General features: G+C 45.1%; 1 protein-coding gene across 1 annotated transcript in view; it reads right to left on the minus strand.

The window, feature by feature from the left end:
* DNAI1 (dynein axonemal intermediate chain 1) overlaps window positions 1-27,531 on the minus strand; it is a 136,322-nt gene that overhangs the window by 26,726 nt on the left and 82,065 nt on the right. The window contains exons 15-19 of the mRNA XM_041422058.1: window positions 24,631-24,715; window positions 22,694-22,773; window positions 15,314-15,462; window positions 14,369-14,468; window positions 1,870-2,055 (exon numbers count right to left, since the gene is read on the minus strand). Coding sequence (XP_041277992.1) covers window positions 1,870-2,055; window positions 14,369-14,468; window positions 15,314-15,462; window positions 22,694-22,773; window positions 24,631-24,715 — 600 coding nt within the window. The remainder of the gene's footprint in view (window positions 1-1,869; window positions 2,056-14,368; window positions 14,469-15,313; window positions 15,463-22,693; window positions 22,774-24,630; window positions 24,716-27,531) is intronic.

The raw sequence follows: 27,531 nt of genomic DNA on the forward strand, positions 1-27,531 counted from the left end.
AACATCCATAACTGCACAGAGAGCTGCTGCTGGCCACCAGGAGCAGAAGGAGATGTTTGAATTTACACCTGAAGGACGGGATGCCATCCAGAGGGACCCAGACAAGCTCGAGGGGTGGCCAATGGCAACATCATAAAGTTCCAGGCCATGTGGAAGGTGCTGCACCTGGGTCAGGACAGCCCCTGGTATCAGCCCAGTCTGGGCATGAGCAGCCCCAGAGCAGCCCTGCCCAGAAGGGCTTGGGGGTGCTGTGGGTGAGAGGCTGCACATGCCCCGGCCATGGCACTGCCAGCCCAGAGAGCCAAACGTGTCCTGGGCTGCATCCAGAGCCCCGTGGGCAGCAGGGCAGGGAGGGGATTCTGCCCCTCTGCTCTGCTCTGCTAAGAGTTCTCAGGAGTTCTGAGCAACCTGGTCTAATGGAAGGTGTCCCTGCCCAGGGCAATGGTTTGGAGCTAGATGATCTTCCAGATCTCTCCCAGCCCAAACCCTTCCAGGACTCTGCCCACAGCGCAGTATTGCTGGGTGCTGATCAGTCCACAAGCTAGACGATCTTCCAGGTCTCTCCCAGCCCAAACCCTTCCGGGACTCTGCCCACAGCGCAGTATTGCTGGGTGCTGATCAGTCCACAGCTGGGGTGTAGAGGAGACATTTATGTGTGTGTGACTCCTCTCCACTCCTTGTGCAGGCAGGGTCCATGGCAGACACTGTGCTCACCCATGCCCAGGAAGGACTCATAAAGCACCAAGGAAACTTATCCTGAGCCAACCTAATGACAACACAGAGAGCTTCAACAGTCTCAGTCTGAAGTTTTGCAGGAAATAGAAAAGTGTGAAGCATATGAGAGATTCTTCTCCACAGCTTCCACAACTCAGCCCCAAACAAAGTGGCACATTACTGTTTTCTATGCTCTCTCTGCACAGGGAAGATTCACATTTCCAGTGGCAGCCAGCTGCAGGAAGCTTTCAAAAGTAACTTTAAAGACTGTGGAGTGACACTAGTGTGATTAGTTCCTGGCCAAAGACCCTGCCTAATACAGCAGATTAGTAGAGTATATAAAACATTTGGGAGTACATAAATAAAAGATGATCATCTTGAGAGATTGCTTTCTTGGATCAGTTCTAAAAAGCCTGAAACTGAAAGACTTCACTTAACACAAGACAACTGGATATGAGAATTACAAGGGCATAAAAGCACATTGCATTTACAGCCATTCAACTCATAGCTGGATGAAGACCAGAAAGAAAATCCAGTAATAGATCCACACAAGAGATGTTATCATCCTTCACAATTGGCTCTCATGGATGAGGGGTGAAAAAACACTTCACCAACCCACAGAGGCACATGTATCTCCTTGCTGTCACTCGAGACAAGGGTCCCTCTCCTTACATGTTAGATACTGCTTGCTCATTCACAGGAAAGTTGACATGCTGGTCAGGGGACAGGCTCTGATGCAGGAGCACAAGAAAACAGGCAGCATGGTTTGTGTGGGAGGACTTGGGCAAGAGTTGGGTTCTCCTTTGCTTGATTTCAAGGAGTTTTGCAAATAAAACCCAAAACTCAGAAAATGTGTGAACTTTGGGAGACAAATGAACATCTGCAGACCTTCTGGACCATGGTGATGACTGGGGACAGCAAACCCCCTTCCCACCAGTCCCCACTCCTTACCAGAAGCAAATTGAGTCCTCTCACTCAAACAGGAACAGACACATGGATTTAACATCTCAGACATCCTACCCAAGAGGCTTGAGGTAATTGTAAGTTCCTTGCTAGTGAGAGGACCTTTGCCAACAGCATTGAATGGAAGGAGAGGGGACAGTGACAAGACCTGAAGAGACCTTCTGTGGTTGGGGGAATGCAGCTTAATCTTACCTTGGGCATCTTGCGCAGGTTGGGAGAGAGCTTCAAGCAGGTGATGAGGCCTCGTTCATCTCCAACAATGATAATGGGGTAGGCAGGATTAAACTGGACGTGTGTTGTTTTATTTTTCTTCCGGGTCACCACTAGCTGGGAGCAGAGAGGTTCAAGCTTATTGATGTTCAGATCAAACACATGGGCCTGGGGAAAAAAAAGTAAAGAACACAAAAGGGATTAATTAGGCAAGAGCATCTCTCAGTGACAGAACGATGGCTGAAGAAATCAGAAAGAAAAGGCTCTGTTGAAAAAAACAGCCACAGCACACAATTACCATCTGTGCTCAGGGCTGTGGTCTTCTTTTAAATAACCAGTGTGCAGAAGTCAGCTGCTGCTTGTGAGAACTGCCCCTCTCCTGCAGGGGCTCACGGACAAGGATCACTTCCCTGCTGTGGGTGCAAGCCTTGGCAAGGTTCCAGCTGATCTAGGCTGGAGAAGGCTCAGAGCCAGCACGGCTAACCCCACAGACCTTAATCTCCCTTCTCAGTGTGAGTAATGAGACAAACAGGCGTTAAATCAGAGTCTAACACAGACTGATGCTCAAAATGGGGAATGCTGTCAGAAATTCTGATTACTGCTTATTACAGAACTCTCTAACATTTTCAGCTTAATAATAATAACAACGATAAAGACACAAACCAGTAAGTAATGGGGAAGTGATGGGAACAGCCCTAGTATGATTAGAGTGTACCCTGGGGTAATGCCAGAGAAGAACAGGACAGCTTGGCAGCTCACTCCAGCCCAGACACTACACCTGCACACATATCCTTCTCCCACAGCATCAGGAAAAGTGCCAGGAAATTAGCCAAACAGGAGAAGTGAGGATGGAGAGAGAGAGGTCCAAGGATCCACTCAGGCAGGAGTCCCACTGGCAGGGAATTCAGACCTGTGGCCCAGTGACACAGACCTGCCACATCCCCAGCTGCACAGTAATGCACCCTTCATCGTGCAGAGGAAAGAGTGGCAGTTACTCGAGAGAATGAATTAACTTAACTATCTCCCAATAATTGCAATTATCTCCAGTTACTGATACAGACTGCAAAGGCTAATAAAACATGATGTGCCTCTCTTGCTCAGGGCTGAGGTGAGCCATTTCCAGCATCCTGAATTTCCACCTGGCATCCACCATGAAGACTTTCAACCTTATGTTTCTCTTCCCTTTTCTGTCTTCAGAAAAATTAGGAAGGGAACACTTTATGCTAACAAGTACAGTGGGAATACAGAGGAAATTAGAACTGAATTACTTGTAAAACTCCTTCCAGCTGTGTCTTGTTTACCAGCACTTAAGAGACAAAGGAAACATGTAATTTCAACAGTAAGCCATGCTGACAATTTGAATCTAGGAATTATCTGAAATCAGACAATGCTACTCTATAAAAGCTTATTCCAAAGAGGGTGGAAGGTATCAAATCACTACATGTACTTTCCCATTACGCACCAATGAGTCAGTGAATTTTATCCGAATCCATTTATAGCATAGATCTGGGCCATGTGCAAGCACATGTCCCAGGCAGTCTCATGAGCTGCTGTGTCTTCATGGGAGTAAAAGTCTAGGAATTTGTGCTGTTCATGGTCTGAGCAGGAGAACAAAGGTCTTACAGATGCAAAAAATAAGAAAAGGTACACTGCCTCCAGACTGAAGTAAAATAAAATGGGAAAGTGCTTGAAAAGTGGACAGGGTTGCCAAGACATATTTTGAAGAAATCCATGACAATACAATTCAAGAAGGGAATAAAAAGCATCAGCCACAGACAAGGATTTGCAGTTTGGAGAGCCCTTCCCCAGTCAGCAGAAGCATAGGTGAAAGCACAGCAGCATTTTTATCTGTTCAAATTACTAGATGCCAGCATTACATTGTGAATTTTGACCTGACACTTGAGGTCTCAAAGTCCAGCAAAGGTAACTTCAATTTCCTACCTCTCAACATAAATCAAGGTGGCTCTTCTGGCTTGTATTTTACACTTGCTGTCTTTCTCAGAAAAGAAACAAGCACTCTTTCAAGCACCTCAGTATCCCATGAGCCACACTCATTAAAGATCTGATTTCTTACCTTCATAGAATACATTCTTATTAATTTAGTAATCTAAGAGCCTGGGAAATGCTCACTGATTGAGTAGTACCATTTAATCTAGGGGAAAAAAAAAGTGACATGGAATTAGTGGCCAGGTTTCCTCTTGGCAGCCAGGCCTGCACTGCTCTCCGTAGGGCTGTCAATGTACCCCCCCACACATCCTGCCCAGCCCTGCACTTGGAGAAAGATGGCATGGCCAAAGGCTCAGTACTGGAGTGCTGAGCAATTTAAATTACTCTGGGTGAGGCTGTTTCTCAAAAATGTCACGAACAGCCCAGACAAGCACAATGCCTGGGACAAGAACTTGAAACCATCAGCAATGTGGAGAAGGTCAAAAGCAAACAAGTTTATGAATGTTCCTACTATAAAGCTCCTCTTTTATGAGCTTCTAAACAAATGGGCTTGTTTTCCTTTGCCAAGGGAATCGTGGAAAAGAACAAACTATTTCAGTTCTTCAGCTGGAAACATCAGCCTCCTATCAGCTGTCAGACACAGCAGATGGAGGGGTGGGCCACGGGCACTGAGAAGGACTTGAGAGGCTTTGATTTAGAGACTCACTCTTAGGAGGAAGGGAAACGGGGTCAGAGCAACACTGGTTTTGATGCTTTGGGAGTAGCCTAAAAGGAGCACAGGGCTTCCCACAACACTTGAGGCAGGTTAACAGTGCTGCAAAGCAGCAGAGCTACATGTGGCCAGCGCCATCTGTAGAGCTGCCTAGGGCCTTTTGCCCAAAGAATGGAGACTGAAAACCTGCAGCTCTCCTTGAGACTCTTAGTCCCCTAGTCACAGAGTCCCTAGACCCCTGCTCTGCTGGCTCCGGTCCTGAAATTAAGAATTATGGAGTGGGATCCAGCTGGATCTCCCATCAGAGATGAGAGAGAATCACCAACAACAGGCAGTTTTCTCTCCATCCCACTGCCATGGCGGCCCCTGCCCCAAGAGCACTGCTTGCACACAGAGCTGGCCTCCCAGGTCTTGCCAGATGAGGCCTCTCAGAGTCCGTGACCCAGAGAAGAGCAACCATGACCCACACAAGTGGTACCCAACCCCATGTGTGACTCAAGTATCAAATTCCTGGGGAGCCAGGACGACCAGAGCCATGTCCAAACCCTCCTTCATGAAGCACATGTTCCAGGGCACCCATCCAGCAGCACCCAGACAAGAACTGATACTCAGATGCTGTCAGGCAGGTGGTACAAAAGGGAATTTTTATAAAATGTTGCTTGTGTCATTATCCTTTCAGAGTTTACAAACCAGTGAGAGTCCTCTTCTGCCAGCTCTGCATGCCTCTTCTCACGCAGTCAAGGCTGGTCTCTCACTGCAGGTGCTGAGACCTGGGGCCATCACATTTTTTCACCCACATTTGCTCATCCAGGAGCAATTTAGAAACTAAAGAGTGAAGGTTTCAAACCTCTGGTTTTCAGACCTCAAAAATGTTTCCATTTTGGTGTACATCAGCAGGCAAGGAAGAAAAAGCCTCCTGACAAACTCATTTCAATACTTTCTGCAGATTCTGTAGAAACAAGTGAGGAATCTGGAGCACATGCTGCTTGCAGACCACAGCAGACACCTTATTTTTTTCTGCTAATGAGCTAAAAAAACAATGAGTAAGGGCATTTCAGTTCTTGTTCACAGAGTACTTAGGAACAATATGTGGTCACTTGCTTAAAGGAACATAAATCAGGCTCCAAGGACAAGAAACATGGAAAAAGACACAAAGAGAGACGTTTAAAAAAATCTGAAAATGTGTGAAATAGAAAAATGCAAGCATTGCCTTCTGTTTCACCCATAACTACAGAATAAAACTCTGAACAGTAACCAATTACTCTGACAGCAATTTTATTTATGATCCTTGTAAACCTTCATGCCTGCTCCAAGAAAGTGCAGGGGAAGATGTAACATCTTCCAAATGAAGCCCAAGATGCTGAGTAAAGCAGCTCCTTGCAGCACGGGGATTTATGAGCTGGTATCAACCACAATCAAAAGAAACCTAGACCCACACTACTGAAGTGCTGGACAGGCTGGTAGTAGATAAGCCAGGCAGATGTTCAAAGCAAATTTCTTGATGGAAGGGCAGCAATTCTGCTAAGTCCCTGAAAACAAGCACTGAGCCCATTTTCCTCTGAGGTAGGACCAAGTGAATTCTCCAGTTTCTGATGCTTTTTATCCAATTAGAACAATTTTAAACTGCCATCACAGTAACAACAGAGTTTCTCTTCATGCTTGATGTACAGGCAATAATGGATCTAAGTCTATTGTGTCATCGTTGCAGAAAATGCTTGACATAAATGAGCTGCTTTGATGCTTGACTTCCAAACAGCCAGAGAAGAAATCCAGCTCAGTCTTATCCAGACCAACAGCTCCTCTGTCTATAAATCATGCTAATGTGCTCCACCTCCCAAAATTCAGCTGTTCCCCACTGCAACTCCACATAGCTCCTCTGAAAGCATGGCTCAGTGCATGTCCAAGGCAAGTACCACAGCTCCAATACCAAACCACATTCAGAGTTTTGGACTTATTTTTCCCCACCTGCTCCACCAACTGCACTTACAGCTGGAAAGCCAGCCCAGGCTCTTTTCTGCTTGGCATCTCTGGGGTGACTTGGACACCTCTGTCCTTATACCCTTTTGCTCTCTGCCCTGAGGCAACAGGAAGGGAAATGCAGGGGGATGTGGGGGGAAGCAGAACCCTTGGCAGAACTTCTCTGCCAGCAGAACAAATGACTAGATTTTTGTGGCTCATGAAGAAGGGAGCTGAAGAGCTACTTTGACTGATACTGTCTTATTTTGTCCTCAAACTCCTACTGAATCTGCCACGGCTGGAGCCTTTCCTGTACTTTTATTCCAGTCTTACAAGCCTTCCTTCCCCAGCAGTGGGCTGGACAATGTTAGGATCTTCAAAAACATCCTGATGGCATCAGGAACCAAGACTGGGGGGAAATATATATGTGTGTAAGAACAAGGCAGATATGCCTGGTAACTTGGCAACAAAGAATAAAATCAGTGTAAGAGCAAAAGGTGGGGGATAATTTAATACCATGCTGCCCTTTACCAGTTGACATCTCTTTCAGAGCTTGGCTTTCACTGTCCTTTTGATCGATTTACCTCATTTTCTTGACTGAATCATGATCCCTCTTCCATTCGCAAACTCCACAGATGATTTGTTTCAAACTCTCAGGTAATACATTTAACAAGTGGGCAGGCCACCCCCAGACTCTGTCTAGCACCATGGCAGCTACTGGAGCATGCCAAAGGCACGGGCCAGGCAGGGCAGCCCAGCTTGCTCTGCACTGGAGACCTTAGTTTGCTTGATTTCTATAATGCCACTGTGGCAAGAACAGGTTGCAATACAGTTAATTTTCACTAGCAGGACATTTTTAATTTACAAATGAATGTTGCAAGATAGTTCTTGATCCTCTGACATGCAGGGCAGTCTGGGTCCTGGCAGGAGTAAAGGAGACCCGACTCAGAAAACATTACTTGCCTTCTGCAATGGCAACACAGGGATCCTGAACCTCAGTGGTCCTGATCATAAAATCCATGTCATTTCGCAGCACTTTCATGGTACTGGTGAAAGAACAGGCTCCAGCTCTGTTACAGGTATGTTCAGAGGCAGCTTTCTGCTTGGAAGATGAGCAGGCATGTGTGAAATCTACTTCTTGGGCGGAGCCAGCCAGGAGCCAGCTGCATGTTCTGAGGTATGGGAGAGGGCTAAGCTCATGCCTCTGTCCTGCAGCAACCCAGCCTGATGCTTCAGGGCACATGACACAGCAGGGAAAAGAATGCCTGTCACCTGATTTAACTGTAGGGCTGCATCTCTTATCTTTTCCTCATTCAGTAAGAACTGGGTCATTCCAAATTTGACATGGTAGGAAAACAGCATCAGCCTTAGGTGATTTGACTCAGCTCCCACAAGTCAGTAAGAAATCAAAGCCTCAGCACGAAGAACTGCTATTCATTCAGACAAGCTGAGGACCATTTGGCCTCTTCTGGAAACCCCAAGACATTGTTTTGCAAGAAAGTGCTTGTTCATGCAAGTGAAATTCCTTGCCAGTCACCAGTTCTGCCACCCTGGCTCTCCCCTGAATGTCTCAGTGTTTAGGATAAAGCAATGTTCCTGAAGTCAACCTGTAAAGCATGGGCTACATTCCCTTCCTCTGACCTACCAGCCCTGTTACTTTTAAGAACAGCACTAGATTGGTTTTATGTGATACAGCCCTAGTAAAACCTTATTAGACTGCCTGCTCCTTGATCTACCAGTGCTCACAAATAGAACAACCAATGATTTGTCCCAGAATCTTTATAGGGTAGCTTGTTTAGGCTGGTTAATCTCTTCTGCATTGTCACAGTACTGAATACTGGGCAACGAGTCTTTCTTTCCAGTCTCCTGACACTTCCCTATTCTTACGTCCACCAGAAATACCTGATAAAGAACAGGTTTCAACCAGCCCTTTAAGTGTCCCATGGCAAACCTCCCAAGGCTGAGCTACCTGAATGCACGCCCCAGTAGTGCCAGTCCCCCTGTGCTCTCTCTGCTGTGACCCACAGTCAGTGGGTCATTCAGTCCCTGATGCAGGCTGAAGCTTCATCTCTTCTCATGCTGGCAGGCTCCTGGCTATGCCCTGCCAGAGAGAGTCAGCTCTGCAGCCTGGGGCAAGGGCAAGGGCAGGCCGTGGCACAAGAAAGGGCAGCAGCACATCTGATGGGAGAGGCAGGCACTGCTCTCTGCCACCTGCACCCCATGGCAGGCCAGCAAAGCTGCTCACAGGGCAGGCACTGAACTGCCATGGTTCGGAGACTGGCATTTAAAATGAACCCGCACAGATTGCAGGTCATCATAAAATGCCAAGGAATAAAGATCAAGGTTCAGGAGCTGCTATCTCTGCACAGAAGGATTTGACAGACAGCTGGAGGCTCTCAGTGGCCAAAACAACAAAAGTCCAAACTTGCAAATTCAAACCTAAGTGAGGAGCCATTCCTAGCAGTGAATTAATAAATTAACTAAGAGCAGAGAGGGGCAGCTTTATAAACTCTTGCAGATTCTCCTGATGGACTCTGTGCTTCTAGTAGGTCTTTATGCAAAGTCTAACAGATTAATCAATACACAAAATCTTTTGAGATGCTGTCTAAGTAATTTTTTTATTTACACATCCATGAAGCAGAAAAAGGCAAACTTGGTTTCTGTGTGCCTGAATAAACTAGTTAATCTCAGCGGATCAGTTTTGTCAAAATGCCATATTTCATAATCTGAAAGAGCAATGGCTTTTGTAATGAAAAACTGGCCTGTGAGCCTCTCTGCAAAAAAAAAAAAGCAATTCCTAAAAAGCCATCAACAAAAGGGGTTTAAATTTGACTTTGTGCTGAAACTAGCTACAATGCTGATAAAGTCACCTCACCTGCAATCAGTAGCTAATGGATGTGAGTGAGCAGTAGTGTCCCAAGATGCCTGATGCTCATTTTGAGGCTTGGAGACCACTAGACCATGCTATGATGGGATGGGGGCTGCATCAGTATAGAAATGAGGGCTCAGAGCCTGCCATAGTAAACCAAAGTCTTCCAGGCCAGCTTTATTCCCTAAAATAGCTGCTAGTGGAGAGAAATGCTGATGTACAAAGAGTCTGGTGGCAGAAGGAGGAGAATGGGGAACAGTCTAATTGGCACAAAGTGAAGGCAGCATTAATTTTGGGACTCTGACCATCTATCTCATTGAGCACTGACATGCCACCAGCCCTTGTTCTAAAGCTGACTCTCCAGCAGTCCACATCAATCTCAAAGATTCAGCAGGGAATAAGAATGAGCCTTTTAGGTTTTGCAGCAGAAGAAAATGAACAGTTTTACAAGAAAGAGCCACTTATCCTGCAAATACAATTTCAAGGCCATTTTAAGAAAGCTCCCACTTGCTTCAGCCTACTCAAAGGTCTTTTTGGGTGATGGCAAAGAGTCTCATGCTCATTCAGTGTCTCTACACCCCTGCAATTGCCCTGGTCATGGTGCTGAGAGCCAGGAAAGACCTTGTCCCAGCCCTGCAGAGCTAGTGGTAGCCCCACACGGTATGGATAATGCCCCTGGGCTACTGCAGAAGGAGAGGAGGAAAAACTCAAATGCAGCAAGGGCATTTGTAGTCATGTTCACAGTCCTGACACCTCTGAGCAAAAGTATCAACAAATGAGAGGCCTTGCTGGCACCCCTGATTCATGCCCTACAAGGAGAGGCAGAACTAAGTCAAAAATACCCAGGGAAATATTTGCAAGCCTGAAAGGTTTAACAAGCCTTTTGTCTGCAAAATCATTCATGCTTTAAAGATAGAGTTTGGCTTTTGCTTCAAATCCATGCTAAATGGGCAGCAAGTTTCTGCAAATTGCTCTGTGTACACTCACACATGTGCCAGCACTAAGCAAGTGCTTCTCTCTTCACTGAGAAAGGATGGCATCAAGACCAGCTGGCAAAATAACCTTGGCATGTTATCATGTGAGTTAGATTCAACAGAAAGCTGGTCTTCAAGGCTTCACATTCAAAACAGTTGTACAAACAGTAAAATAGGTTTATATAAGCAGGAAAGAGCACACTTGCTTCCTGAGCAGCAGCACAAACCATTAACTAACTTCCTGAAGGTTTGGGTTGTTTAAAGTATTTCACTTCTTGAAAGGTCAACAGTTTCACTAATGGGGAAAAGCCCTGGAGCAAATGTCTGACCAGTTTTCTCTGCAGAGTGAACACTGGGATGGCATTTATCTTGAGGCTATCAATGTTTACTACTGGTTATAACAGGACCTTCCTCTTGCTGCACTACTAATGAATAACACAGCCCACAAAAACACGAGAGAGAATGGACTTGTACTGTGTGCAAGCCTGTGGTAAAACCCCTGGGATCCTCCTTTTCACACAGGACAATTCATAGGGTCATAGGATCAGAAGGCAATTCAGGTTGAAGGAGACTCACAGAAGTCTCTCACCTTCTGCTTAAAGAAGGGTCAGCCCTGAGGACAGATGTGGTTTTCCAGGGCTCTGTCCAATCTGGTCTTGAAGCCTTCCACAGACAGAGACAGCACAGCCTCTCTGAGCAAGCTATTTCACTACCTGACTGCCTTCAGAGCTAAAGTATTTTCCATATATCCATTTCAACTCACTCCAGCTGCTGTGTGTCATCATCACTTCATGTGTTGCTGTGAAGATCTTGGCTCAAACTTCTCAGTGACCTCCTTGAAGATAGTGGCAGGCTGCTGGGCTCTTTCTCCAGGCCAAAAAAAAACAGTTTGACCACACCATCACACGCATTGCTTAGGGCAGCCGTGGCCCACAGCCTGGGATCCAGCCAGGGGGACACTTGTGATATGAGTCTTTGGCTTTTTTAAGAACAATTCATGCATGAATTCTGCACACACAGAAGCTGAGAAAATGTCAACACCATTTCATTCTTTAATGAAAGTAAGTAAAAGAAGACCAAGAGGAAACTTCAGGTATGAATCCCAGTTTTACATGTTTCAATTATTTTTTCCTATTTTAAATGTAACTTTAAGATGAACTTAGAGCAAACTCCCAAAAGCAAATACTTCTAAATGCTGCAAGATTGAATTAAACCCCTTCCATTTCTCTGCCCTCTGTCCTTACAATAAGCTGACCAATATCTCCACATTTCCTAAATGGAAGTGTCCAGATATTCAAATCCACCTCCATTTTTTTATTTCCAAAGAGAGTCTCTCATCCCAGCCAGCCTTTTCTTCCTGTCAGGCTTTTACCATCTACAACACAAGGTATTCTCTTTTATGAATCTCTGTTTATGATCTTTCTGAAATAAAATGATCAGCAAGCAGAGCAGGAAACTAAGGAAATTAACCAGAACATGATGGAGAGCAATAGTAGCAGTTATTATCCACTGCACCAGAAGTGGAATGTGCACACTTGGGTTATTTCTGAAGAGCAATGCTGTCCAAAGCAGATGCCCAGCTGCCAACAAACACATTTTATCATAATGACCCTGATATTTAGAGCTTTTATTAAATCCCTACCTCCTGGATTCATGGGGATTGAGAGATTTTTATATACTAAAATGTCCCAATTTCCAAGTCAATCTTAAGGGACTCATACATGTTTTGGACATATAGCCTCAGCCTGAATAAGGAAAAGTGTTTTGCAGAATATTCCAGGTATCTCTTGAAGACTGCAATTAGGGCCTGATTTTAAAACCACCTCCAGGCAACCTTCAAATTTTGCAGGCATGATTATGTGCAGATGCCAAGGCAGAGGCTGTTCACAAACAGGAGGCCTTTAATGTTTTATTTTCTGGCTTCATGTTCTGTATTTTTCTGTTCTGGAGAATCATAGAACATCCTGTTAATGCAGATTTTTTTTCTCCAGCATTAATGGAGCCTGCCCTTTGCGAGGCACTGAGTTATTCACAAGTGCACTCTGCTACAAAGTGGAATATGTCCAGAATAGAAAAGGCTGTAAACAACTATTTATTCCACTTCCACTGCAGATCTAGAAGGTTCTGTTCAACAACAGCAACTAAGCCATGTCTCAGACACACCCTGCTGCAGGCAGCATGGTTTGTAGTTAACAGAGAGACCCAGTATTCCTGTCAGCTTCAGCCCTGGCCAGCCTACTGCAATAGGAAGGCAGCTCCTGCCTGGACTTGTTCTGCTAGCCAGCCCAGTTTTGGGCTGCTCCTGGCTGATAGCCACTCTTCTCAGAGTCTGGGATAGAAGGCATACAGCAGAATTAGATTCAGTTAAATTAGGCTCTATTTAAGATTACTGAATTAGATGCAAGAATAGCCAAGTGAGATACCCTAGGTGCAGTGCTGCCAACTCAAATAGGCTTTTCCCTTATCAGTAGCCTCATATAGACTCCAAGTCCATGGAAGCTGTGGCTAATGTGGCTAGAACAAGCTGTGGGTGGGATGGGAAGACCCCACAGCACCAACTCTTGCTAAGACCACAACAGTTTCTCTGCAGTAGGTAAAGCTCTGAGAAAGAACTCAAGTGGCATGAGGCATCTCTAGAGATGAACTCACTGCCAAAACGTGACCATGTAAGTAGGAAATCCAAGTACACACAGTGTTTACCCTCCATCTGTTCATGCTGCCAGCACGTATCCCTGTTTGCAGACATCTCCATCCTTTTCCCCACAGTCAGGCACCAGGACACAGCTGGGGCACTCACAGCTCCCAGCCCTGCTTACCCTAGCACTCAATCAAAGCTGTGACTGCCAGCAGAACCCTTGCACACTCAATGTCACTTGTGGAAAACAAGTCCAAGGATGTGACTGATCACTGAACACACTCACTGCCTTCATGCAGGCCTTTCATTTGGTCTGTGGGAGACTGGGGACAGACAGATCCACAAAAGAAGGACCCAATCCTGACCCTGACTGTGAAGGAAGAGCATCAACATTCTGTGGGCCATGGCACCCTGAGCTTTCCAGGGAGAACAGGTGATGCAGTGAAGAGATTTCTATTGCTTAGGAGAGACAAATTCACAGCCTGAGCCAGTGTATCAGTGAAATTATTTTCTTGCTATAACATAAAGGTTAAACTACAATAAAGTAGCCAAGGCATCAATTCAATGATAGGGACATACAAAGGCTATCCTTTTGCTAGAGTAATTCTGGCCAAAATTTACAGACTTTCAAGTTTATACCAGTTAAACATAAAGCTCATGGTATTACAGCAATGTGCTCTCACAGCATTCAACAAGTATTGATGGATAGCTACATGTCCTGGCTACTTGCCAATCCCAAATTAAACATCTGAGCTACTGCAACACATGGCTAGAGGCAAAAATGTAACTGCCATCATGCCAATATTAGGACTGGCCTACAGAATTCATTACCAAACTATTACTCTTAGAGACAGCCTCACATGATAGAAAAATGTTGATTTTATTTAACTGGAACAAAGTTCTCTTGGCTGACCCTGGGCATATTACTATAAATGATTTTGAAATATCAGTGTAAGTATACAACCACTTTATTCTACTGTTGCTCTACACATTTAAAGCTCAGAAACAATGCCCTGATGTCAGCTCGTATAGGGGAGTTCTGATCTGGAACATTATCCCCAGGGATGTACTGGGGATTTCATATTGAGGAAATTCAGTGTTTTAGTCATGCATAACCATGGGCAAGTTGCACACCTGCACTCACATGGTTAACAGGAGAGCAGGGAAGGACTTGTTGCATTTGCAACACCTACTTTGAGAAGGACTGAGAGATTCATGCCCAGGGATGTGTATGCCAAAGGCAGGAAAGCATAGGAAAGGGTGGGTTCCTGCTGTGGCTCCCTGATATACCTGGCCAGGATTGGGCTGGCCCCTTCCCATGCTCAGCCCTAATCTCCTTTGACTTTCTCCCAGCTCGAATCAGAGCAGTGTTGCTCCCAGCCTCTCACCTGGCCATCAATGGTGACTGCAGCAAACACCGTGGAGGAGTAAGGAGACCACGCAACATCCCCTACAGCAGTACCCAGGTCATAAACAAACAATGGAGTCCTGTAAAAAAAGACACAGAGAGAAGAATTCATGTAAACACATGCCACTCTGGAAGTGTAACACTGAGCCATGAACACCCGGCTGTTGCAGAAGTGGGAGATGGGGTGTTTCTCTGTCAGATAACAGCCAGGGTCTGAGCCAAAGGCAAAGCTGAGCACCAACACAAATGGGTCAGGATTTGACCTGCTGCAATGAGAAGAGAGGTAGCATCTTTCTTTCTTTCTTTGTTTCTGAAAGCATTTTGAAAACTTCTTCCCAACACACACAGCAAGATGAAGTCTCTCTGGTTAATATTAAAAATCATATGGGAAAGAATGGTCTCCCTTCTCTGGACTTCTGACAACAACATTGAATATCAGAGCAGTATTGGCAACAGGAAATATGTGACTCTGACTGATCCACAACAAAATCAATTTCCTGATTGAAACCAGACATTCCTTAACCACTAAGCCTGAACTTCATTCCATATTTCAAAATGCTCCAGTTTTTTTTTCTTCTCTGGCTCTTAGGAGGTTTCTGGCCCCTGAAGCTAGAAACCAGTCCCTGACATTTCTCTATAGCATTTCTCTGCCACAGTAGGCCCTGCCTGAAGGAAGCCTGATTTGGAGTAAAGCAGTCAGGCTCTGTGGTGACGATGCTGCTTGACAAGTTACTGGAGCAGCCAATGCTGTATCTCATATTTCGTATCTGAGGAGTACAAATCTGAGTACAAAAAATAAAAAAGCAATTAGCATTATCAACACCTGAGAAGGAAAACTGAGACTAAGGTATGAACAGAGTCAATGTGTGCTGCTGGCAGGTCAGGCTGGACCTCCTCACCCACACCAGAACCCGGCAGGACCTACTTGATGGTGTGATCCCAGATCTTGACTGTCCAGTCAGAGCTGCAGGAAATGAAGACTTTCGAATGGAAGGGATTCCAGCTGACTGCGTCCACAGCCATCTGATGGGCTTCAAACACATCCAGAAACAGGCTTGAATAACTTTTTGAACACTGCAATGGAAAGAGCTACTCAGTAATCAGAGCTAGACCTCCTGAAGCTTAAATTCATGTAGAAGATACCTCTGATTACTTGTATGGCCTCTCAGGATCTTCTGGGCTGGCTGGGAAGAGGCGGCTGGTACCCAGAGGTGCTACAGAAAATCAATAATTTAGCACATGCTGTTTCACCCCACTTGCAGGCAACATCCTGCTCCCCTCTGCAACACACAGAGAAAGGAATTGAAGTTGTCTGGTTGGATTTAAACAGCCAGGCCCCAGAGACCATTCTCCACTGTGGGAGCTATATTGCCTTCCTGCCAGCCTGGGCTCCTGCTGTGCTTCTCCTGTGTAAAAGGTTCATAAGAAAGGCAGGGGAAAACATCCCTGTGCTGCTCAGGAGCACTGTGTGCTCACAGTACCATGTACTGCTCAGAAGCACAAATGCTCACAGCGCTGTGTGCGTTTGAAGTGTCACAGTTAAAACCTTCAGTAACACTGCTCTCAGCACAAGAATGTCCTGCTGGTGCCTTTCTCTAAATAATTTTAAAAGGTGCTGTAAGCCCTCTCCTGTCACCACCCTGGGCAGCCTGCTCAGAGAGCCTGCCCCATCGTACAACTCTGCAGCTCTTTCTGTTGTGCCGCTTGAGACTTCCCAGAGCAGAGTGAGAACCACAGAGGCTGTCCAAGACTCAGGCATGTCCCTGACAGGCCAGGGGGCCCCACTGAATGGCAGCCAACAGCAGCCTGTGAACTGGACAATACCTACACAGACATGCAAGCATCACAGCTGTGGGTGCTGCTGAATTGCAAAAGAAGGATGTCTTCAAGAGCTGGAAAAGGAAAACATTTGGGACCCTTGGAAAAGTCACTTTGTGTGTGAGCTTATGAAGCAGAGAGAAATTACTATCTAATTGGCTGCAAGGGGACTTGATCCAGATCCTGTCAGTTCTGTGTACATGGAAATTTTAGGTTATCCTTCCCAAACCTCCTTGCTTCCAAGCACTTTAGAGGCTTCCTTTACTAGAAACAGAGACTCCATCTCACATGAAACATCCTTTTGCTTGTGTTCTCAAACAAGCTGTATTCATACAGCAGCTTGGAGTTAGTTTCAGGATTTTCTGCTGGTTTGTCTCACTACTGTCACAGCAATGACTTTTCATTACTCCCTACCGAATGCAGCACCACATCATCTGCCCAAGCAGCAGGATTGCTGAAGTGTTACGTGCCTTTAACCCTTGCAAACCAAAGATCTAACTAATCATAAGGCTTAACTGTTTATTACAAGTGACACTTACTGTCTGGGTACTGTTCACTGGTGCAGGCAGTGGAATAAGGGCGCTAAACCATTCCCACAGTAGCAGGTCCTACATCCCTGAGAGCCTTGTTGTGGTAGGAAATGGAAACAACAAAGTGGCTCATGTTCCATTGAGATTTACTGACAGTGTCTATAGCTGTCTAATAGTTCATTGCATGACTGTATTGCTGCCCCTGCATTTAATTGTGGGACAGAAATCTCCTTTAATGCTATGTTTCGTAATGTTACTTCATAATTCTTAATGTTCAGCCATCAGGAAAATCAGTACTTGGCTTGTTTTGAAAGTCACTTTGCTGGAAACAGACAGGATGGGTCACAAGTAATTAACACAGAGAGAAGCTGCTTTGTCCATCTGTCCTTTCAAGTGTGTGGACTGAATGTCCCTAATACCTGAAAACTTTGAAGAGCGAGATGTTAACCAGATTTGTCTGTCTCCAACAGAATTGTAATGATCAGTGTCCTGTTTTCAAAGGCTTGTGGGGGCTAAGCCCTTGATCAGTGCAGCTCTGGGCACTGGTACAGGAGATCCTTCATGCTCTGGGATGTGTTCATCTAGAGAACTGCCTTTGCAATCTCCATGAAAGAAAGAGATCTGCATTTTTTTCTATGAAATCAGCAGCAAAAAGATTTTTGTAGACTCCCACCTGTGTCCCTCATGAGAAATGAACCTTGCATGTGTGCTTTAGCCTAAAGGCATCCACTGTGCTCTGGCAGTGCCTGCCAGTCCCACACCACATTAACCACAACTCTTATAATTATCTCTGAGTGCAAGACAGGGCTGCTTTCTTCCCAAGATGCATTTTGAAGAAACACCACAAACTTGAGAAAAAGCTCAGAAAAGAAGTATGACTTTAATGAATAAAAACAGTTTCTGAGCTAACTAGAACTACTGGCAAAGTCTTTCCCTACTATTCAGTTCAAGAACCCTAGAATTATTAGATATGTCAGTATGAAAACAGAACCACTGGAATATGTGACACCTAAGTCCTGACAGGAGAGCTTTGAAGAGGATGACTAGATTCAGAGAGAAGGAATTTGTGCAGCCTCTCTGATCTTCTAGAGCACTGCTCCAATTTGCTGGGAGTGTTTTTCTCCTACTTAAATGACGGTAGACGTGTTTGAATGGTAAACAATATTTTTATGATGAGACAGAAATGCAAAAATACGTCTATGGCAATACAGGAAACCAGTCAAAGATGACTCTTGACAAGGCTACAGAATGTGGGGGAGGAACACCGGGAGAAAAGGAGAACTCTGAGGACACAAAACTTATGAATAATCTTCATCAACAGCGCTTCAGTTTACGCTAGACATTAGTCCGACACAAAACTCTCCCACATACCTGGTGAATTGGTGGTTATTACTGCCCTTATAAGGCAGAGAGTTTCTTCAGTTCACTAACAGGAACAGAGAGAATCTACGCAATACAGAAATCAAAGAGCAATTTTTTTCAGAGAAGTTTGTATCTGGCAACAGAAAGACAGTACTGCCCAGCACTGGCACTTTCAGGCAGCTCAGGACATCCAGATGCTCTTTAGAAACCAGACACAAATGTGTCCCATGTTGTGGTGGACAGGCTGTCAGCAGCTACACCAGATGCTCTCCTGGTTTTAGCTCAGTGACTGATTGTACAGGTATGTAACAGAAATGCTGATTTGCAGAAAGGCTCACAAGTAGAAACCAAGGCACATGAACACACAAGGAGGAACAATAGGAAATGGTAAGAGAAAGAACCTGTGGTAATTAATGAAAAATTCAGTCAGTCCAGGAACCAGACAACCAGACAGAACACAGACAGAAGCCCCAAAGATAACGTGATAAGATGGAGAACAGAACTCAAACCATAAAATATTCAGACAAGGAAAACAGCTTTGCCTAATACAAAGCAAGGCTAAACACTGAGGCAAATGATCTCTCTACTACTAAAGGATCATTGGAAGTCAGAGCCTGTCCAGAAAACAGTTTGTCATCCTGTTTTAGGGAAAACTCAAGTGATGTGATAAGGATTCAACCATCATGCTTTGTCATCTGTAATAATAGTAATAATAATAATAACAATAACAACAATAATAGTATAAGAGAATCAGTGTGAGTAAAATTAGTTTTGTTTAAAATTAGAATAACCTTTTCTTCTAGTCAGTCTTGCACTAGGTTTTATTATGTTCATTTGTTACTCTCAAAAAAACTGCCTAACACTGAAAAGAACCAAAGCCATTCTTACATGAGTATATTCAAATTTCCTCACAATTTTTCTATTGAAGGCCTCTTTACTGGAAGTTATTGTGACCAGAGACTTAGAGCCACAATGTTTCAACATGAATCTCAGAGACTATATTTTCTGATGTCAAGCTGAACAATTCCTAAACAGCAAGTAAGATATGCAAAAAAGCATTCAGAATTGAGTTACAGAATCATATTAATGCAGAAACAGTTTCTCCTCTACAAAGAAGGGCAATAGATTAGTCTGTGTGTAATTTAGATAATGATTTCTTGGCTTCAGAAACACTATTAACAAAGCCATTTTCAGAACTTCACTGTAATTGTTCTGCAGCTAAAGAATTAACATATTATCACACTATTTGTGGGTATGCCTGCTTTTTGGGGAAATAAAAAAAAAAAGAGTTTCTCTGGAATTCACTTTTCTAGTTTATTTAATAAATTGGAATTTTATTTCCAATTTATTTAATGAATAATCTAAAATCTAACCCATGGGGACAGCAGCTCATGTTTGACCCCTGACTCAGACAGCACGTGAGGAGCCTGTCCATCTCACTAAAGATGCAAGTGCAGCATAGAGATCTGAGCAGGTCACTCCTGCTTGGTGCAGCCACAGGACCTGAGAGCTGCTCAGGGACTGCCCCTGCTCCCAGTATCCAAGTGGAACAAGGCTGCAGGAGGCAGTCCATGGGCAGTTCCAGTAAGGGATTCAGATGTGCAGTGTTTCAGTAAAGTATGTGATGGAGGTGCATGGCATTCCTTGAGAAATGTCTGGAGCAGCAGCTGACCCCAAAACTTTTGAAACTGCTTGTAGCAAGCTTTTGGGGGATGCTAAGGGTGGAACCACTCTTCCCCATGTCTTTTGTAGATACTGTAAAAGCCTGTTCATGCTACACACAAGATTTCTCTTCCCTATGTTGACCCCGACAGTCAGATTGAAGATAGGCTCTTCCTGCCTGTGGGAACAGTGAGGTTTTATATGGCTTGTTGCGTGATGTGAGAAAGGTCACTTTTCACTAAGGCACATCAATGCAAGAATGTTGCTTACCAGTAACCCTGACAATGAAAGGGGAGATGCTATGTATCAGTATCCCCCCACATTTGTTCACACAAGAACTGCTAAAATATCTGCATGGCTTCATGGCTGGGATCACTTCTCATGTTAAAACCCCAACCTAGTTCCAGTTTCACTGAAGATGACCTAAGGCAGAAACACCTACAGCTTTTTCAATGCCAAATTGTCTCCTGACCAGTGCTTCTCCATGAAAAGTTTCCTTTCCTGTGTAACTCAGCCGGGACACAATCCTGAATATTTCTCCTGATGGCCCCTATCTCACACTGACATACAGTGCCACGCTCACCTACATCCATCACTCACCCAAACACAGAGGAATTTAAAACCTGTGGTTCCTTACTGCCTTTTGGTCAGGACTAAACACAACAGTACCCACCCATTTAGATTTCAATACTCAGGACACCAACTCTTGTGGGTGACCAGACAACTCAGAACACCTGCCCATGATTATTGTGGTGTGATGTCATGATTTGCCTCAGTTTCCCCTGGGTTCTCCCTGAAATCTCCTTCCCCAGGTGGGGTGTCAATCACCCTTCCTTTCCCCACCCTTGACCCCTGCTGGGCACTGTCTACCAACCCAGAAATTCCAAGGAGAGCGTCGAGCAATTGGCAGGTTCAAAGGATGCTCTCCACCCCCTGGGGGGCCATTGGCCCACCCAGGTGTCCCTCTCACCTGAGACCCCCTCCCCTGTGCCAGGTTGGTGCTCCCTGGGTCCCCTCCCCTGCCCCCTGTCCAGGTAAAAGGACGAGGAGACCACGCGGTCGGGGTTCTGGTGGAGAATTCTGTTAGAGAGTTCATTGGAGTTATTGCAAGATTCAGAGACCGTGCCACCAAATAAAAACTCTGGATTAAAAACTCTCTACGGGACCCGCTCCTTTCTTCACCTCGCCTTAAAGGTTTCTCCAGCTCAGGAAGGCCAGAGGAGTGACCCCTCACAGCGAGCTCCAGCCCGCAGGCACTGGGGCTCGGGGCGTGCCCGGATTGTCCCCACATGCCCAGTGTGACCACAGGCACTGAACAGCGACTCTGGGGAGAAAACACCACGGGTGCTGCTGTTCGGTCAGCAGCCGAGCCCAGACAGACCAAGGCAGTCCCATCTGTAATATTGGTACGCTCCAATACATGATGTATGGATGTTTTGTGTTCTGAAAGCACCAACAAAAAACCAGTGCACCTACCCACTGCCCACTGCCAACAGCTCAGCTGCCCACTCCTCCCACCTGCCTTCTGTACCTATCTTGTCCAAAGCAAGTAAGCACTACTCAGAAATCCTCCCTAGATACTGCCTGGCAGAGGAAGAGATTTCAATCAGCATCACCCCTCTGCAAGGGATACATATTTGTTAAGCATATCTTGCCTAAATGATTGATACTGATTTTAGGATGTGATTTCCTTTGGATTGTTATTCTGATTCAGGTTCATTTTGCAGGTGGGATATGGGGGAAGGAGTTCAGATCATCCTCTAGGGATGGCTGGATGCATCTGCTCTGCAGGTCAGCCTCCTGCTGATTGTCCACCCCCCACCATGAAGGGCTGTGGCTACAGATTTAACAGAGCCCCAGAGCCAGCTCAGAGGAATGCTGTGCAAATAACAGTTGTATTAGGAAGGACTGCTGGCTTTATTTTCAAGGCTAAATACAGCAGAACTCAAAACTTCCTATTTTTAACTCAATTTCTCAAGAAAACATGACGCCTGTGTCCTTCTGTGTGCTCGTCTCTCTTCACAAACAACTTTTGCCCTCGCTGGCATTTTCAGCCAAAGCTGGCTGCATGTGGGATGTGGTAACATCAAGATCTTACAGATTCTGTGAAAAGCAATGGCCAGAGAGGACAAAACATCTGGGCAGTGTCCCCAGTGTGGGAAGGGCAAGCACGATGTGGCTGCAGCACTCACCACACGGCTGGCTGACAGCTCCAGCCTGGCACGGGGAACCACGGCACCAGGCTGCAGGAGGGCACTGCAGGAGAGGTAGGAGCACTGTCTGCAGGAAATAAGGGTTATAGTGTGGAGGTGGGATCACTAAGCTGGGAACAGCGTGGGGTGATCAGGAGTAGGAAGGCTTGGGTATGTAGCAATGGACTAGAGATAGGAGAGCAAGGAGAAATGGGACTGGTAAAGGATCTAGAAAGATCTCAGATGTCTTTTTCAGCCTAAATGATTCTATGAGTCCATGTGATTGTGGAAGGGAAGGGCTGCAGGACGCTAATCCGTAGGAAACATGGCTTCATTAGCCTCACTGCTCACAGGATAACAAGTCTAAAAAGGAAAAGAACTGATATTTTTCCTGCCATTTCCCCACAGTCATGGGGACAGAGGATCAATGCCTTTTAACTTCTGCTCTGATCCTACTTAGTACTTCACTTGCACAGCTGCAATCTACAAAGCATTTTCTGGGATGCACTTTGCATGAAAAAGGTTTCTGCAAAATAGGGTCTTAATTGGGTCTGTGCAGAGAGCTCCCTGTGACCCTCTGCAGAGCTGGTCTGGTCTCAGGCTCACCACAGGCATCCCAGGGCAGGGCCAGGCTCTGAAGCTGTGCTTTGTTACCACCTGAGCAAACAGTTCAGATGATGAGCCTGAAAGACACACTTGGGTCAGGGGATGTAAAACAAAGGATAAAGAAATAATTTTTACCTTATAGATCTTGCCCTCTTCGGTACCAACAAGAAACAAATAGTCTATCTTTTTGTGAAAATCAAACGATGTCCCACTGCCTGTTAACAAAAAAAAAAAAAAAAAAGGTCTGTCACATAGAGAATTGGTTCAGCTGGCCAAAACATGCTTCCTGCCTATGGTAAACACACACTGCCTGTGTTTTCAGAAGTGATTTATTAGCCAGAAGCTCCCAAAATAAATCAAAGACATCCCTTCTGCTAAACTTTCCAAGCTGTGCATGTCTCCAAGACCTACAATTTGAACAGCCACCCCAGAGACATGTAAAAGGGCACTGAAAGAACCAGAAGGGTACTAGAAACCACTTTAGCCCAGGATTCATTTTACTAAGAGTCAAAAATACCTGGTGCAAACATAAGTATTGTAAGGATCTGGCTGCCTACTATTGGGGAAGAACAGATCTTTTCTGTTTGTTTAGTATCCACAAAAATGTAAGTGGTTTCCTATGCATAAAAGAACCCAGTGAGAAAATACCCCATCATACCTTCCTGTTCTCTTTTTTCCCTTAATTCACAATCCATTTAGCAGGCTCACTTCAGTAAAGCCAATAGCAAAGAATGTGATTTGGGAAGAAATCCTCTGCTAGGGACAGAAGGATTCCATTAATGTCAAAAGCCCTGAATTGTGCAACATTGTGAACTATGTTTAAAACAGGTGTCAACCACAAACAGGATGTGACTCATTGAGATTTTGAGGCTTCTGCTCCTGAGGCAGATGCATCACCATCCAAGAAAGCCATTTCACATGCTGATGAAAGAAAATTTCAGCAGGGTTCTTGATCAGAAGAGGGGATGTCTGTTGAGTGCCCGAGCTACCTGAGGCTGTCCCTACCAGCAAGGATACCCACAGCAACCATCAGACAAGAAACAGGAAGGAGCAGACAAGGCTCAGAAGCACACAGTTACAGAAACTTTCTGCACAGGCAGTCATCTCAAGCATTATGTCTTTAACATTAACAAAATGTAGTTCTCAAAGGAATTGTTAGGGTAATTTCAACTCTCTAATACCATCTGCATTTTTAACATTCAAATAGATTGTTTAATATTCAAGACAAGTCTTGGAAAATCCATTTCCCAGTAACACTAACAAATAATCCCAAAGCCCTGAGAGTTCTGCAGTGTGCTGCTTTAGCTGGTTTCTTGCAACCTATTGTGGCTCTGCAAAGCTTCCCACAGACTGTTCAGCAGTTACTAGCCTAGAAACACAGCAATTCTTAAAAGCAGAGCAAGGCCCTCCTCTAAACAGAGGTCCCATCTTCTCAGCCAAAAACAGGTGTAGAAGGATGATAAGAGGATTCCTCAAGGACTTCCTTGTGTTCAGGACCTCCAGAGCTGACTCATCTCATCCTGTCTCAAGCACAGGATGATCAGGATGAGAGGATCCAGACTAGAAGGACTGCACTGACTCCACTTTGTATGGAGGGAGTCTAACATAGTAGCTCAGAATAGATGCTGTATTTTTACAGAACTGAAACTCGATGAGACACATCCCAAAACTGGCTGGGTGAACTGTGCACCCAGGAAAGGGCAGAGGTTGCTTTTCACCTTGATTTTGCCAGTCCAGATCAATGTCTGACAATAAGAACAAAACTGAGTTTTGACACAAAGAGGTATGTACTTCATCCACACAGAGATAGCCCAGTAAAATGAACATTTCTTGAATTTCATGTTCAATTTATCTTTTTATGAAAGTAAAGGCAATATGTAACCAGCAAAACTTGACTCAGTGGCCACTGCTCCAGACAGACTTTCCCCAATGCATGATGAAAGCAAGGAGGTGTAACCCTCCTTTAGCCCCTTTCCATCTCAACACCCTGCTCCCAATTTAATTTCCCAGAATGACTGATTAGAGGCTTTGTGTCAGTAATTAATCAGCATGGCAAGGACTTGGGCTCTTACCAAGCGTTTGCAGCTGCAGCCCCTCTGGCCCCTGCATCGTTTCATCTGCTGACAGCCTGATGACATCCATGTGAACCAGCTCATTCTGCAGGCAGAGGAGATTCCACATGAATAGCATGCTTTGCAGCAACAATACAGAGACATTCAGTACTTTGAAATGGCAAATTTTATGGAGGAATTTAAAAAAGCTGCCCAGAAGTTGCTTAATGTTTCACATTTGGCAGCTTGCTAACATGGTGCTTTCCACAAAATCCTCAGGAAATTGATGCTTTGGTGCACTGGAACTCAGAGCCCCTGGTACATCACCTTGACATGTGCACTTGACCTGGAAAATTTCAAGTTTCAGGGCCAGTGTTTTTCAGTGAAAGCTGGCACAGTCAGCTTAAATCATAACGTTTAGTTAAATCACCCTGTGTGGTTTAAGATTAATATTTCATATTCTGAGGGAGCTAGCTAAAGCCTCACATTAATGAATAGTAACTTACCATCTTTCCAGTTCTTGCTTCTTAGCATCCTGTTATCTCCAGAGCGACCTCAGTTCAACATACTCTCAAATTCTTGGGCTCTGAGATGCCAACAACATCTAACAAGCAGTTTGCTCTAAGGGAAAACTGCCCCATGTTTCTGCCCTCAGCAGAGTTCTAAAGAACTATCATGATATTGCTTGTGCAAGGGCCAAAGGGTTGTGTCCCAAAGAGTTTACAGCTGAGGTGGGAGACAAAAGACAGATGTAAATAGACACAATGTAGGTAAATATAAAGAAACTACCAGAGGGAAAATCACATTCTCAGACCAGCTTTGGGAGTTGGAATACCACTGCAGAATGCAGCTAGTTGTGACTGTAAGAATACCCTGGGGCTCCAGAGGTCTCTGCCAGCCCAAACTATTCTGTCATTCTCTGAGTATGTGATAAAAAGAAAAAACAACTAATGATTAGTGAGCAATATGGGCTGTGGACTGGATGGTACAATCTGCAAATATCCCACTGAAGCACCACTACTTAGCTCAGCAAATTAAACTGTAGTTGAAGCTTCTTTTAGCCCAGAGCAGGACTCAGGTGGAAAAAGAATTCTGCCTGGCAAAATCAACCCCAGGAATTTCAATGCTGGGGAAAGTGGGAGAAGGTCTTGTGGGCACCTGTTCAGTACTACAGTTGAGAGAGGACAATGTTCTGTAAGGCATTTCTATCATACTCTGGGGTACAAAGTTACAGAAGATTCAACAAAGGTCAAAAACTCCATAATGTTCTTCCTTCTCACTAATTCTCACTGCTGCACACCCACATGTGCTGGCCTATTGATGGCAGTAAATTGTTCTCTGAGAGAGCAGCAAGAAGCAGGACACACTCCTGCAGAGCTCCACCTCAGCAGCTCTTACAGCACGCTGGTTACAAGTCTGGCAAAGTGGGCAAAGGCAGGAGAGATGCTAAGAAAGAGGCAACACGTGCTGGTGTACATGTGCATGAACTGGAAAGAGCAGTGCCCGGAGGAATCAGGAGCAGAGCATGTTCCACTGCACGTCCAAACAGGAGTGCTGGTGGGTTGTCGGGAGTGCAGACAGGACAAGCTAAGCAGGCACTTGCCTCTGCTCAGGCTCCCAGGTCTGCCTGCTCTCCAGAAAGCATGTGCCCTGTCCTAGACGGGAGTCTGGTCTGAAGAGCAGCTTTGGAGCTGCCTGCAGCGGGTCACTCCCAGCGACAGACTGTGATCTGTGCAGGCCCAGAGGTGAGCTAGCACACCATCGCTGTGTTCTGGTAGAAGGGCAAACCTCAAGAGACCTTCTTTCTAAGCACACACCTTTCTGCAGCCTTCCTCTGAAGATTCCACCTGGCAGAGGCCCCTGCGGACGATTTCTGCAGCCCCCCTCCTTCACAAAGGACGCTGCTTGCGCAGACTCCCCTGCTGTGCTGGTTTTATCTTGTACCCAGCTTCACAGCACAAAAAACACTTCTGTTCCTGGGGCTTTTTGTCACCACAGCCATTCACATATACCTCTGGGTAAACAGCATGCTGACAATTTGGCCTTCCAGGAATACCAAGCAATAATATGTTGCTTCTGCCTAATAATTGCAGAGCACTTTGTAAGCATTAGTGAATCAGGCCTTACAGCTGCTGTTTTTCCCTTAGTTCTTATCATCCTTAAGTGATGAAGCAGGCCCAGAGCTGTTCAGTAATTTAGCTGTAGGTCACACAGGAGGGGGTGAACTACGACTGCTAATCAAACACGGGATTGCTGAGCATCAGCCTGAGAAGCAGTGCCATGCTGCATCCCAAACAATTCTTTGAAATGGCTGAGACATTTCTCCTTTTTGATAGGCAATGTGTGCATTCAAAGTGGGGGCATAGGATCATCCAGCAGCAGAAATCCTGCATCCTTCCTTGTTGTTTCACACCTTTATGAGGACCCAAAGTCAAGTCAAGACAGTCTAAGTACACAGAACTCATGTGTTTTTTCATGAAATTTGTCCAGTGTGATTGTGCCCATTTCTAATAGAGACAACCACTATGGTCAAGGCAGATCAACTGTCCCTGGCTAACATTTGACAACTCTTCTAATCTTGAGTGTGGTTTGCCAAATATTCAGCTGGAAGAAAGAATGAAATTATTCCCTTTGTGCTCTCAGCTTTGGAAGTGTCACACAGCTAACAGTGTTTGAAGAAGCTTTATTTCTGGATAGCCCTCTCAAAAAGATTAACGAAGCACTCTTTCATTTATTCCTTGTTTGCATCAAGGTTTTGTAGAATAGAAAACATCTGGAGTATCTTCAGTTTTACTCTAAATGAAACCCAGAAAAAGCTCTTGTGAAACTGGAATTCAAGCAGATTGTTCATTTCTCCTTGCTGGATAAAAAAACCCACAGATTATTAAAAAACATTATTTTCATCCTGTTTCCTGTTTTCTC

The sequence above is a fragment of the Onychostruthus taczanowskii genome, unplaced genomic scaffold (genome assembly GCF_017590055.1).
Source record: "Onychostruthus taczanowskii isolate IOZ18803 unplaced genomic scaffold, ASM1759005v1 scaffold70, whole genome shotgun sequence".
NCBI classification, from domain to species: Eukaryota; Metazoa; Chordata; class Aves; order Passeriformes; family Passeridae; genus Onychostruthus; species Onychostruthus taczanowskii.